At 46.5% G+C, this 14,781-nt stretch overlaps 2 protein-coding genes across 3 annotated transcripts in view; both read right to left on the bottom strand.

Annotated features, from left to right (window-relative positions):
* The window catches only part of LOC123863026 (putative serine protease 45), a 49,651-nt gene that overhangs the window by 21,776 nt on the left and 13,094 nt on the right, over positions 1–14,781 (bottom strand). The window lies entirely within an intron of this gene.
* Positions 1,704–5,222, bottom strand: LOC135364599 (serine protease 44-like). The gene is made up of 5 exons (XM_064593343.1): positions 4,907–5,222; positions 4,430–4,586; positions 3,539–3,804; positions 2,511–2,674; positions 1,704–1,937 (listed from the first exon to the last, which is right to left on the bottom strand). The coding sequence occupies exons 1-5, from the start codon at positions 5,220–5,222 to the stop codon at positions 1,704–1,706; spliced, it is 1,137 nt and encodes a 378-aa protein (XP_064449413.1).

Genomic DNA, 14,781 nt, shown 5'->3' with positions numbered 1-14,781 from the left:
TGCCTGACTCAGAAAAGATATTCCACAAATATTGGTTGGGAAGACTAAAAGTGGCTACCGCTCTCCTGGCAGTTGGCGTCCCGCTCACAGAGAGGCTCTGCCTAACTTTTCTGGTAGCCAGAGGTGGATCTTCGGTAACTAAGCTGCTGGACTAAATTCCTGTCTCCGCTCCCAGCAAGAACCACATTCTAATATCACCATGCCACAGGGCATCCCATCTGGACCACACACTTCCCAGAGCCGGGGACTGTTCCTACTGCCGGGACTGTTGACTCCTGGCTAGCCAGTTGTGGGATTCCCTCTTTGCATTTACTGAGTTTAGCTGTAACCAGCTGGGGTTTGCAAAGCAGAGTGTCCCACCCTGGCCTCCCTCAGACAGCAGGTGGGACTATCCCAGACTGCTCGCTGAGGTCCTGGATAAATGGGAGTGTTAGCACTGACCATTTGGAAGGATGGGTGGGCAAGGGAGAGAGAGGCTGGGGGATGATCAGCATCCAGTACCAGGTGACTGTGGGACACTAGATCGGGTGATTGGGAAAAAGAAACTGTATACACACACATACACACACACACAGAGCCAGGCCCTTCCACCTCCCCGTGTGGAAGCTCTTTGGGCTCAAAGAGCTGATCAAGGCGGCCTGACACCCAGCCCACGGTGTCTCCTCAAAGCATGTCTGTTATAGCGCAGCAAGGAGAGACACGAGGCTGTGTGAGTGAGCCATGCCCCAGTCTCTGTCCCCTCGCCCCCCCTGCTCCTGACTGCAGGGGCTGCCAAACTCAACTATAACACTTCCAGCCAGAGATGTTGATGGCTCTAACAGGAGGAGAGGCAACAGGACCCACGGGCTAAGGCCATCCATCAGATTTGCATCAAGGTAGACAAGCTCCCCACCTCTGACTCTTCTAGAGTTTACTGGACACCATGAAATGCTTTTTAAGCTACACTGGAAACTAGTTCTCTACAGAGTATGCTATATGCAACACTCCAGAACTTTCAGGAGACCAGAGCTTCAGAATAAATAAGAATGCATTCCAAACATTTATTCAGTTTTGAGATCTCCGCACTCCTTAATGCCTCCGCACACCTCGGGATGAGCCTGGATGGGGCCACTAGGGACTGAGGAAGGGGGCCTGTGTGCCACAGGCTGGCCACGCACAGCTGGATCCGCGCCGGGGGCAGGGGAAATGTCTCCCAGCCCCAGACAGCCCGGTCAGATGTGGAAAGCCCAGGCCTCACGCCTCAGCAGGGACATGGTGACGCCTCCTCCCTCTCTCTGCACAATCTGCAAGCTGCCCGCTTCAACACAGTCTCAGGTGACAGCCTGAGACCACAGCCAGGTCCAAGGCTGCCTCACTGCTCATGAGGTGTCTTCTCTGGTACAGGCTCTCCAAGATGGCAAGGAAGCACCGGGCTCCACCTGGCAGGTCGGCTGGCTCTCAGGCTGGGATGCTTGGCCCCCCTCCTCCGGGGCAGGCAGGCCACAGCCAAGGTCGTGGGTGTGGCCGACGCAGGTGACCGGGACAGCAGCAGGCTGGGACACTTTCGGGGCTCCAGCCTTGCTGCCACTTTCTACTGTGGGGCTCTCTACAGGCTCAGTGGACGCCAAGCAGGATTGGAGGAAAGGGCATCTAAGTAGGAGGGGGAGGTCGGAGGAGAGGCCCAGTGCGAGACCCGAAAACAGGAGCGGGGAGGGCTGGGGTGATCACGGGGCCACCAGGATGCCCAGGGGCAGCAACAGACACAGAAGTAGGAAGTAGCCTGCTGAGTCCCAAGAGCAAGCCTGACTCAAGTGATCAATGACCCAGTCCTTGTAGAAACTAACTTCTGTATAAACTCCAGGATAATTTCTGCGACCGCAGCCAATGCCCCAGCTCACGATCCCCACCTGGACCCAGGTTTCATTAAGTTCACAGACCAGGGGCCCTCCAGAGTCTCCCTGGAGAAAGAGGGAAAAAGCAAACACAGCAATGGAAGAGAATCAACATCAGAACTGGCGGATCGCGCTGCAAGGCTTGGGGAGATGGGCACTCGTGGGGCTTCCCCAGGACCCTCCCTCCCCCAGGCATCCACCAGCCCTAGGTTCCTGGGAATATCAGATTTAAGGGTTGAAAATTTAGCAAACAAAATTCATATACGTATGCAAAAAATCATGTACAAAAAAAATGGAATATAAACAAAGAAAATGTCCGTACTCTGAGCTAATCATAATGAAGAACATCTTTACCTGAGCACACCGCCGGTCATATAGAAAGGGGTACGAAACATGTGACTTGCATTTTTGGCATTTTCTGCCTGAATCTCCCCTCCTCTCCCAACCCCCTCCAGGCAGCACCAGGTCCTCCTGCTAAAGGATCCAGGCAGGCCAGCCCAGCCGAGCCTTGGCAGTTTGTCCCCTTGAGTCCCCTTGCCGTGAATTAAGGGTGAAGGGAGGGGCCGCTGGATAACACAGGCCCTGCTGCCTGTCAGGGGACCACAAGATGGCAAGACGGCCAAGGGCCCATGAACTGACCTGGCAGGCATCCTTTCCTTGGGCATTGTAACCACAGACTGTCCCTTCTTTGACTATGTCACTACTAGTTTCCATCTGGGTTTGGAGCATCGTGTTACATTTCTCATAACGGATAATGTTTAGCTTAGCCTCCTGTAGCCTGTTGGCAGGTTCTTTGGACTGATCTGTAGAGATAATTTAGGAGTAGGTGAATCTGCCTAATGGAACGGGACAGGAGCCCCTCGCACCCACTCTTGGTCTCAATACAGTGTGTTCACATACAGACACCCCATTGGGGGAGTGACGGTGGTCCCCGTTTGACACCAAAAGAGATGAAGCCCTCATGGAACACTACATCTAAAACTAATGATGTAATGTATGGGGATTAACATAAGAATAAAAAAAAAAAAGAGAGATGAAGCCCAAAGCTGACATGGGGAGAGGAGGAGGTAGGAATCAAAACGAGACCGGAGAAGGAACAGATCAAGACAGGAAGAGGTGAGGCCTTACCAGCCCTGAGAAATCAAAAACAACTCTCTGTCACTCTGAGTATCCTTAGTAACCGTGACAGTTGTCCTGTGCATCAGTGAAGTGACTTTACTTTTGAGCAGGATCATAAACTCTTGGACAAGTAGTGTCCCAAAGGTACCAAATCCAACCTCTCCCCAGGGATGGGAGGCCCAACAGCCTCACCAAGAGGAGTTCTCTGGGCTCTTTTCACTCACAGGAAGCTCCCCGTCCACCAAGGCAAGGACTTCCAGTTTGGGACAGCTCCCATGAGCAGACACATCAACACCAACACCCCACCGGCTAAAATCCACCCTAGAGAGAACCCACTTTGCTCGTCACCTGAGACCCCAGGTCCTGAAATTCTAATCGAAATCTGAAACACCATCAAATTACTCCCTACCAGCATCTTCTCCACCCTCCTCCCTTCCCCGCTTGCTAGAAAATGGCTTCCTTGCCTCCCCTTTTAGCTTGCAAGCCAACCACAGGGCACGAGGCAGCCTCTTGCCTGGCCAGAGCTTCAGGTCTTGCTTCAGTCTTACCTGTTTCGTTGAGCTTCCCCCATCCAGTCACCCAGCACTCTGTACCAGCTTGTACCATGAACGCCTTTTTAGGGAGGCACACGGGCTGGATGTGGGAGGAAAAATTCACAGGGAACTCAAGCAGAACAAGAGCAATGTCATTCTCAAGTAATCCAATAGGATTGTAATGTTGGTGAATAACGATGTCTTGGACGGGGATCTCGACTGCCATTCTGGAGGTATGCTTCATGAAGATGTCTCCCAGCTTTGCCGTGTACTCCACATGGCTGCAGAGAGATCCTAGAGGCTCTACACTCCCCTTCCACATCTTCTGGGCCTCCCCAGCCTGGGCCTCTCTCCATCAACCGCTTCCCTCCCTCCATCACCACGTCCCATCCCTGGACCCCTGGTCAATCTATCCAGTGGTGCACCAAGGCTGGCTCCCCGGTGAGGAGCGTCAGCGTCAGCTGGGAACGTGTTAGAGATGCGGATGCTCAGATCCCACTCCTGATCTACTGCATCAGAGACGCTGGGGGTGGGGGCCAGGCAATCTGTGTTTTAACAAGCTCTGCAGGTTTATCCAGGCTCGAAAGTTTGAGACCCCCGATCTAGCCACATTGGTCTACTACACTCCACTCTTCTTAAATATTCCCCCTCGCCAGTCTTTGCCCACACACTGCCTCTCAACTGGCATCCCTCCCATTTCTTGCCACTTGGCTTGAAGGCTAATCAGCACGAGCTTTGAACCTGACTTGGGGTCTTGACTTTTCAGGCTGCCAAGGGCCCTACCATCACCTTCCTCTGACTGCAGTGTGAAGAGCAGAGTCTATGACCCCCTTTCTCAGATGAGGAGGAGGAAGCTCGGGGAAGGGGACAGGACGGGCTCCAGGTCACAGAGCCCCGGACACTCACCCAAATATGCAGTGGGCCGCGGTCAGCACCCACCGACTGGCAATGAGGGAGCCTCCACACATGTGTCTATCATTGATCTGCAGGCTCACCTGCCAGGGCCACTTCCGCTCTGCGGCCGGCAATCCCCCGACTATCCTCATAGACCTCTGGCCGCATCCTGCAGCAGGTCAGTGAAGGGAGGGGACTGAAAGAAAGCCCCTGACAGCACCACCCGCAGAGCCGGATAAGGCTCAGAAGTCTCAGAACGCTCAAAGCAAGGCCATGTCCCCTCAGACCGCCCACCGCACCCCCAGAGCAGCTCTGTATCCCCTAAGGCTCCTCGGAGAATGGCCACGCGTCCCCTCCGAGCTCAAGCGCAGGGCTGGGGCCACTCCGACGCCCCACGCCCCTGGGAAAAGCCATGTCCCCATGAGACCCTCCCCCAGAGCACGGCCCCCGGCCAGCTGTCCCCGGCAGGGCCTGGCCCAGAAACCTCACCGGCAGGAAACAGCGGCTTTGCTGTGGTTAGTGGCTTTGCCATGGCCACAGCCCTGTAGGAGCCAGAGGCACCTGGGGTGACCGCCACCACTTGGGGGGATGCGGCAGCCTCTTGGGGCCCGGGGGCCGCAGACGGTCCCTCAGCCTTCCACACGCTCGCGCCGGGGCCCTCGCGGCCGCCCCCCGACGACGACCGGGAGGTGGGCGCCGGGGAGGGTGGGGGCGGCGCGGACCCGCCCTGCGCCCCACGGAGCCGAGGCTGGAGAAGCAGGAGCCAGAGCAGGAGGCCCAGGGAGCCGCCGGCTGGGGACGCCATGGGTCCGCCCGCGCCGCGCCTCTCGCCGCGCCCCCTCGCGGCCGCCCGCGGCCCTGCGCTCGCGCGCGCGGGAAACCGGGTCCCGCCGCGCCCCCTGGGGGCCCTGACCGTCGGGGAGGCTCTTCATCCGGGCACCGACCGCCGCGGCCGGGCTTGCAGCGCGCCTCGCCCCCCTCTCCCCTGCCCGCTGGCCGCCCAGATCGGGTCGGCCCGGCGGACTCGGACGCGCTGGCCCGGGCGGCACCGAGCGCTGCCTTGGAGATGACACTGCCCGTCCGCGGGAACAGAGCCCGGAGCCAAGTGCAAATGGAAAGCACAGCGAGATCGCACGACCCACGGAACAGACTGGCGAAGATAAACAGTCGGAACAACACCCAGTGGTGCCGCGGGTGCGGAGGTACCGGATCACTCCGACGTTGTGGTAGGAAAGTAAAATACTACAGCCACTCCGGAAGACAGACTGGCAGTTTCTTATAAAACAAAATATGCAATTACCATACGACCCAGTCATTGCATTCCTGGGCATTGACCCCAGAGAAATAAAGCTATATGCGCGCGCGCGCGCACACACACACACACACACACACACACACCCCTGTACGGATGGTTTTAGTAGCTTTATTCCTGATAGCCAACATCTGGAAACAACCCTGTAGTAGACAGAATACTGGCTTCCCAAAGATGTCCGTATCCTAATCCCTGGAACCTGCGAATATGGTACGTTACATGGCAAAAGGAATGTGAATAAATTAAAAATGCTTGAGCGGGGACATTATCCTGCAGTACATACATAAAAGTGGCCACAATGTCTTGCAGTTCCTCCTATCAAGAAATGAAGTCAGGCCGTGGTATGAGCAGCCTATCGCTTGGGCTATATGACCCCGCAAACCCCATGGTGCTAGAGTTTGCTGTGGTAAAATAAAAATGCTGGAAGGAGTCTCTGCTATGTCCTAATTATAGAGACACAGCATAGACTCCTTCAGTCCTGGAGCAAGACCACACTGTCTGCAGCTGAGAAATTTGAAAAGCAACTCCTAGCACCCCACTGCACCCTGGATGGAAACTAACTGCCAGACCAAGGAACATCAAGTAACTGAGAGTCCCGTGCCTCCTATCGTAAAGTAGATATTCAGCCAGACTAAACAAGTCATAAACTCGGCTGGACAAAGTAATTCATCATTCAATGGACAGGAGACGTTTGGAACTGGATTATTATGACAGGTCTTGAAGACACAAGTAAGTTGCACAAAAATAATGGCCTAGACCTCCATATCCCCTGCTTGTACTGAATTAAAGTTTCTCCCTCAGTTCGTACCCATAGCCTTATAAGGAGTGTCCTATGACCAGTTGATGAAAGGAAAAAACCGAGGCCTGGTTCACAGTTGGACTTAAAATCTCAGTGCCAGTTGAAAACAGACTGTTGTTGCACTAGAACCTCACTCAGGGGTGGCCCTGAAAGGCAGTGATGAGGAGAAATCCTGCACATAGAGCTTCAAACAGTACACCTGGTCATCAACTTGGTGTAAAAAGAGAAGTGGCCTGAATAAGAATATACATGGACCCCTGAGCAGTGATGAATGGGTTGTCTGGTTGGTCAGGGGCTTAGAAAGAGCAAAACTCCATGATCTGGGGGAAGAAGCACATGAATGGACCTGTGGGAGCAGAAACAAAGTGTGTAGCCTTGGGATGCCTGGGTGGTTCAGTGGGTTAAGCATCCGCCTTCAGCTCAGGTCATGATCCCAGGGTCCTGGGATTGAGTCCCACATCGGGCTCCCTGCTCATGGGGAGTCTGCTTCTCCCTCTCACTCTGCCTCTGCCCCAGCTTGTGCACATGCACACTCTCTCTCTCTCAAATAAATGAATAAAAATCTTAAAAAAAAAAAAACCACCAAAGTATGTAGCCTTTTCTGTTCTGTACCAGTGCCCACCAATGAGTAGCCACTCAACAACCAAGTGGATAAGATGACTCCTCTACTAGAGATCAGCTATGACTTGTCCTTGTCAACCTCCATGCTTGCCCAATGTGTCCATGAACAGAGTATTTGTGTTGGCAGGATTGGAGGCTATTCATTCACCCAATAAAGCAACATGGGCTTCCTCTTACCAAAGCTGGTAGAACTACTACTCCCGCTGAATGTCCAATCTGTCAGCATCAAGGTCAACGCCAACCCCCTGAAATGCTACATCCCTGAGGGAAACCGACCAGCTATTTGGTGGCAAGATGATATCAATTTCTTTCCACCCTGGAGGGCTAGCCATTCATTCTTACTGGGATTAACGCATTTCAGTACTCGGTAGTACTATGTTATGTAGAATCCCAAGATGCTAAATCAGACACTCCATGAGTCCACTGATAGTGGTCCTGGCAAAGACATTATAGGTAGCCAACACTTTACATCTTTCCAATAATTAAATACTTTTGTGACAACAGGAGTGATATAAGTAAATGTGATTTTTTATATTGTGTAATGAAACGTGTCAACATTTGGAAAATCTACATAACTACATAACTAAATCTACATAACATAGTTTTCCAAAGATTTTACAAAATTAGGTATGGTACAAGATCCATTCAAGGTGAAAGACCAATAGATTTTAATGGAATGGGTACAAAAAGTTCAAAGAGTTTCATATTCTACATTACAAGATATTTAAAAATGGGAAGTCTTTAATATTTCCTAACAACTCTATCATTTCTGGCCCACCTCATGTCTGTACAGACCAATTTCCATCTGATATCATTTTCCTTCAACCTGAAGAACTTCAGAATCTCTTCAAGTCCAGGAAGAAATTCGCTCAGCTTTTTGTTTTTAAAAGTCTTTACTTCAATTTCATATTTGAAAGATATTTTCATTTGATGTAGAATTCTACCCTGACTCACTTGAGGATGATCTTCTCTCTACTATCTTCTAACTTGCATTGTGTCTGGAGAGAAGTCTGCAGTCATTCTTATTTATTTATTTATTTATTTTAAGATTTTTGATTTTTAAGTAATCTCTGCACCCAACGTGGGGCTCAAACCCACAATCCCAAGATCAAGAGTCACATGCTCCACCGACCAAGGGATTCCCGTACAGTAGGGATGGGCCAACTTACCCTGTAAAAGACAGACCGTAAATATTTTAAGCTGTGCAGGCCACACATGGACTCTGCCATATATTCGTTTTAAAAAGCAACTCTTTAAAACTGTGTAAATCATTCTTAGTCCTATACAAAAGCAGGCTGTATCTGGAATTGGCCCACAAACCATAGTATGGTAACCCCCACTCTACACGATTCTGACCTGCAGACTCCAGATGCCCAGCCTTCCTGAGCCCCAAGCTGTCTCCTTAACTTAGTGATATCATTGTGTTCTGTTTGGGTTTCCCTCCCTGTTTCATGTGAAAATTGCCTCCGCTTAGGAAGCCAGGACAATTGTAGGGTTCATCTCACTTGTTACCCTTCTCTCTAGGGTCATAGTCCTACATCGTCATACAATGCTAACTCTTAACCAACTGAGCCACCCAGGCACCCCATACAATGCTAACTCTTAACAATTTTAGTTTTCCAAAAAAGTAGAACAACCTGGTTCCTATGTATACTCTTGGTGTATTTTCACTTTTGATAATGAGTAACTCTGCTTCATTGTGTGTCTTTTGAATTACCTCTGTCATCTGCAAGAGTTATGACCTTGGATATCAATGATTCATGTGTAAATGTATTTTTCTTAATTCATAATGCCAGTTTTCAAACTAATTTTACCAAACTACACTCCCACCATCAGTATATGAGTCTTTCTATTAATCTCCACTCTTCCCAACACTTATTGCCACAGTTCTGTTTTTTCTCACATGGTGGGCATAAAATTTTATCTTGGTATGGTTTTAATTTGCATTTCCCTGGAGTATATTTTCATATCTTTCCTGGCCATTTGTGCTGTCTTTTTTTTTTTTTTTAAGATTTTATTTATTTATTTGACAGAGAGAGATAGCGAGAGCAGGAACACAAGCAGGGGGAGTGGGAGAGGGAGAAGCAGGCTTTCTGCCGAGCAGGGAGCCCAATGTGGGACTCGATCCCAGGACCCTGGGATCATGACCTGAGCCGAAGGCAGACACTTAATGACTGGGCCACCCAGGCGCCCTGTGCTGTCTTTCTATAAAGTGTTTGTAACATCTGCCCAATTTTATATTTGGATTGCTTTTGAAGTACTTCTTATTGAGGTTTTTTTTTTTTAATGCATGCTAATCTTTCATTAGTAATGCATGCTCCAAGTACCATTTTGCAATCATGATTTGTCTTTTCACTTTATTACAACTTTTAATGAAAAAAGTTCATAGTTTTAGGGGTGCCTGGGTGGCTCAGTCATTAAACATCTGCCTTCAGCTCAGGTCATAATCCCAGGGTCCTGGGATCGAGTCCCACATCGGGCTCCCTGCTCAGCAGGAAGCCTGCTTCTCCCTCTCCCACTCCCCCTGCTTATGTTCCCTCTCTTGCTGTCTCTCTGTCAAGTAAACAAATAATCTTAAAAAAAAAAAAGTTCAGGGGTGCCTGGGTGGCTCAGTCGTTAAGCATCTGCTTCGGCTCAGGTCATGATCCCAGAGTCCTGGGATCGAGCCCCACATCGGGCTCCCTGCTCCGCGGGAAGCCTGCTTCTCCCTCTCCCATTCCCCCTGCTTGTGTTCCCTCTCTCGCTGTGTCTCTCTCTGTCAGGTAAATAAATAAAATCTTCAAAAAAAAAAAAAGTTCATAGTTTTAACATAGTCAGAAGAGCAATCTTTTTCTTTATCATTTATGCTTTTTTCTGTCTGCTTTTAAGAAGCCTTCCCTAGGGGCACCTGGGTGGCTCGGTCAATTGAGCATCTGCCTTCTGCTCAGGTCATGATCCAGGAGTCCCACAGTCAAGCCTCACGTCAAGCTCCCCACTCAGTGGGGAGTCTGCTTCTCCCTTTGACCCTACCCCCCCATGCTCTCTCTCTCTCACTCTCTCTCTCAAATAAATAAATAAAATCTTTTAAAAAAGCCTCCCCTATCCTGAGGTTAAAGATATGGTCCTGTATTTTCTTCTAAAAGTTTTAAAGTTTTGTTTTTCATGTTTTATCTTTTATCCACATATTTTTTTTGTTTATAGTGAAAGAGGAATTCAGTTGCATTTATTTTCCGTTTAACCATTTATCCCAGCACCATGTACTGAATGGCCCATTATTTTTATTGAAGTATAGTGGACATATTCTTGATTACTAGGGCTTCGGAGCAACAGTATGTGATAGAATGCATTCTCCCACCTCGACTTCTTCTTCATTAGGGTTTTGGCTCTTCTTGGTACTCCATATAAACTTTAGGGTAAGTTTGACAACTTTTTTTAAACTGTTGAAAATTCTATTCAAATATGCATTAAATCTAAAAAACATTTTGGGGAGAATTGGGCATCTGCGTGCTATTGAGCCTTCTTATTCATGAATTTGGTGTATCTCTATTTAGGTCTTCCTTCATGTCCTGCAATAAAATTTCATAAATTTTCCCACAAAGTCACACACATCTTTCAGAAATGCAATTACATTATTCTCCTATTCAACAATCTGATCAAATTATTTTATCAATTTTGATAATTTGTAGATTCTTTGGGGTTTTCTATATTGAAACAACCAGGTCATGTACAAATAATTATATCTTTTCTGTAGTGGATATGTCCTTGTTCTTCTTGATACGCTCTCTCATTCTGTTAGGGTTAGTCCTGTCTTGCTATTTTTTAAAGAAAAGAAAAAAACCTACAAATTAGAAATTCTTATTGTTTTACACAGTCATGATTTTAGATATTTGTTATTACTTGTTGCTTTACTCACTATATTTGTTAAGGTAAAGGCTAAAGTGTGGTAACAGAGATATCCCAAAATACAGTGGTTAAAAAAAAAAGTTTATTTCTCTCTTACTTAACAGTCCAAATGTAGGCAGCCAAGTCCAGTTCTGCCACCCTTAACATGGGCACACAACTCTGCATCCAAGATGGCACCTCCATCTTTCTCATCTTCCCCTTTAGAAAGGGGAAAAAGCCAAAAAACATACTCATGTCCCTTTGAATGGCATCCCCCCAACAGCACACTACTTCTACTTACATCTCATGGAACATAACTTAAATACATGGTCACTCACCCTAAGCTTCAAGGGAAGCTGAGAAAGGCAGTTTTTAAGTGCATAGCCACCCAGATCACCTGGGGTCCATTTTACCTGTTTGGTGTACCTATCTCCCAACTATTGCTACTAGGAATTCATACCTGCATCCTTCTTAGGAGGCTTACCCTTGAGCACATGGAGCCATATTACAGAAGGTGACCAGGAATTGTATCCTACCTTCCATCCCTCCAGTCAGCCTGTAGCCAAAGACATAGTGGTACAAGGCACAAAAGCCCAGCTCCCTTGCCCTAAGTCTGGATGAATTCTTTAAGTAGACTCCAGGATCTTGCTTAGCCTAGACTTCACCTATAATCACATTCTTATTAAACTTCTTGCCTTTTCCTAGCCTGCTTCCCTCACATCCACACAGGTTTTTCCTGAAAATAACACTCTTAATAAGTTACTTGAACATGAATCCCTGCCCCAAAATTTGCTTGTAGCCCAGTAAATGCTGGATCTGGCTTGTCCCAGCTCATGAAAGCCAACTGTTAATTGTCAGGAATTTTATGAGCTGGTTGTTAAACACAGTCATTAAAATTTAAATTATAAAACCTAGAATTAAAGAAATTACACTAAAAACAAAGGTAATAAATACTCAAAATTCATTACTTCCTAGTTATTTTCCTGAATTTTCTAATTACCTGTGCTCTTGAGGTTAGGTCTACTACAGGTGTATGGTAGAACTTCTGTCTAATGGTATACATCTCTTCCCAACTCCAGATTCAGTAATGTCATATTGGTAGCTTGAAATCAGCCATGGTGGGGGCACCTGGGTGGCTCAGGCAGTTAAGCATCTGCCTTCGGCTCAGGTCATGATCCCAGGGTCCTGGGATGAAGCCCTGCATTGCATCAGCCTCCTTGCTCAGTGGGGAGTCTGCTTCTCCTTCCCTCTCTGCCCCTACCCCCTGGTTGGGCTCTCTTTCTGGTGCACTCTCTCTGGCATTCTCTCTCTTTCAAATAAATAAACAAAATCTTAAAAAAAAAAAAAAAAAAAGAAAGAAAGAAAGAAGGAAGGAAGGAAGGAAGGAAGGAAAGAAAAGAAAGAAAGAGAGAGAAAGAGAAAGAAAGAAGGAAGAAAGAAAGAAAGAAAGAAAGAAAAAGAAAGAAAGGAATCAGCCATAGTGGAAGTATTTATACTATGGAAATGTGAAGAATGTTATAAATCTGGGCTTTTTTCCCCCTCCAGAGCTGTTCGTTAAGTATTTGCTGGCACAACACTAGAAGGACCTAAGACATCAGGTCATTGCATAAGACATGTATTATGCAAGAGGAAGAGAATGGACATTGGGGCCAAACTAGAATATGTCACATTAACCTGTTTCTTTTTAACTAGGAAAAATTTGCATACGGTTAAATAGACCTTAAGTGCACAATCTACTGTTTTAATAAATATATAGATCCACGTAACCACCACTTCAGTCAAGCTATACACCATTTTGAAACCCCAGAAAATGCCGTTGTGCCCTCTTCACATCCATCATAAGCAACCACTGATCACCTATTGTGCCTATTTGGGCTTCATATAAATGGAATCAGAAATCTGTACTCTTTGGATCTGGCTTCTTTCAGCCAACATAATGTTTTTGAATTTCCATCCATGTTCTTGTGTCTACCAGCAGTTTATCCTTTTTTTTATCGCCAAGTAGTATTTTCATTGATTATCATTTATCAGTTAGCAGACACTTGAGTTGTTTCCAGATTCTGGCTACTATGAATAAAGATGCTATGCACATTCATATATAAGTCTCTGAGTGGATATTTCTGCTATTTTCTTCCAGCCTGTGGCTTTGATTTTCACTTTCTTAACAGTGTCTTTTAAGGAGCAGAATATTTTCATTTTGATGAAACCCAATCATTTATTTTCTTGTATAGTTCATGCTTTTTGTGTCCTATATAAAGAATCTTTGCCAACTCAAGGGTCACACAGACTTTTATGCCTTTTTCTAGAAGTTTTCTTAGATGTATGTTTTACATTTAGTTCTATAATCCTTTTTAAGTAAATTTTTACATATAATGCAAAGTTAAGATTCGGGGGTTTTTTTGTTTTGTTTTGTTTTTACATAGGAATGTCCCATTGTTCCAGCATCGTTTATTTAAAAGACTATCCTTTCCTACATTGAATTGTCTTGGCACCTTTGTTGAAACCAATTGGCCGTATATGTGTGGATCTATTTCTGGACTCTCTATCCTGTTTCACTGATCTATATGTCTGCCCTTATGCCAACACCATACTGCCTTGATTACTACACTTTTATGGTAAGTCTTAAAGTATAGGAGTTCTTTCTGTTGTTCTCTACATCCTTTGCTTTTCTGTATACATTTTAGAATCAACCTGTCAGGGGCACCTGGGTGGCTCAGTCGTTAAGCATCTGCCTTCAGCTCAGGTCATGGTCCCAGGGTCCTGGGATCGAGCCCCGCATCAGGCTCCCTGCTCAGCAGGAAGCCTGCTTCTCCCTCTCCCACTCCCCCTGCTTGTGTTCCCTCTCTCGCTGTGTCTCTGTCAAATAAATTTTTTTTAAAAATCTTAAAAAAAAAAAAAGAATCAACCTGTCAGTTTCTACACAAAACTCCACCTTGAAAAACATGAAAAAAATGGGAGGTGTAACATGACTGAATTTCAAGACTAATTATAAAAGCTACAGTAACTAGGACACTGTAAAGTTGGCATAAGAATATATAGATAAACAAAAATATATATACAAATAGATAAGGAACTAAATAGAGAATCCATAAAAAGATGCACATATATGCTGTCAATTTTTGATGAAGTACCAGTGCAAATCAATGTGAAAATAAATGTATTTTCAACAAATGGTACTGGAACTGGATAAACATTAAAGATACAGAAAAATATACTTCATCTTTATATCTCATACCATGCTCCTAAATTAATTTATAGACCATAGACCTAAATGTAAAAGCTAAAATCATAAAGCTTCTAGGAGAAAAAATAGAAAAGTTTCACAGCCCCCAGCTAAAAAGTGAAAAAATCACAGACTTAGGATTCCACTCAGAATATAAGAAGACTTCTTAGAAGTCAGCAATAAAAAAATAAGCATCCTAATTAAAGATGGGCAAAAGAACTGAAAACATACTTCATAGGGATATGCATACGACCAATAGCACATAAAAAGGTGCTCAATATCATTAGTTATAGGGAAACACAAATAAAAACCCCAATGCAGTACCATTTCATACCTATTAGAATTGGACACACACACACAAAAAAAAAGCGTGAGGACTGATGAGGATGTGGATCAACTGGAACTCTCACTTATTGCTGGGAATAGCATAAAACGGTACAAATAATTTGGGGGGCTCCTGGGGGGCTCAGTCGTTAAGCGTCTGCCTTTGGCTCAGGTCATGATCCCAGGGTCCTGGGTTCGAGCCCCACATCGGGCTCCCTGCTCAG

The sequence above is a fragment of the Mirounga angustirostris genome, unplaced genomic scaffold, assembly GCF_029215605.1.
Source record: "Mirounga angustirostris isolate CCGP_5_RB_7025 unplaced genomic scaffold, mMirAng1.0.hap1 SCAF_1, whole genome shotgun sequence".
NCBI classification, from domain to species: Eukaryota; Metazoa; Chordata; class Mammalia; order Carnivora; family Phocidae; genus Mirounga; species Mirounga angustirostris.
This window is presented reverse-complemented; position numbering and strand designations above follow the sequence as displayed.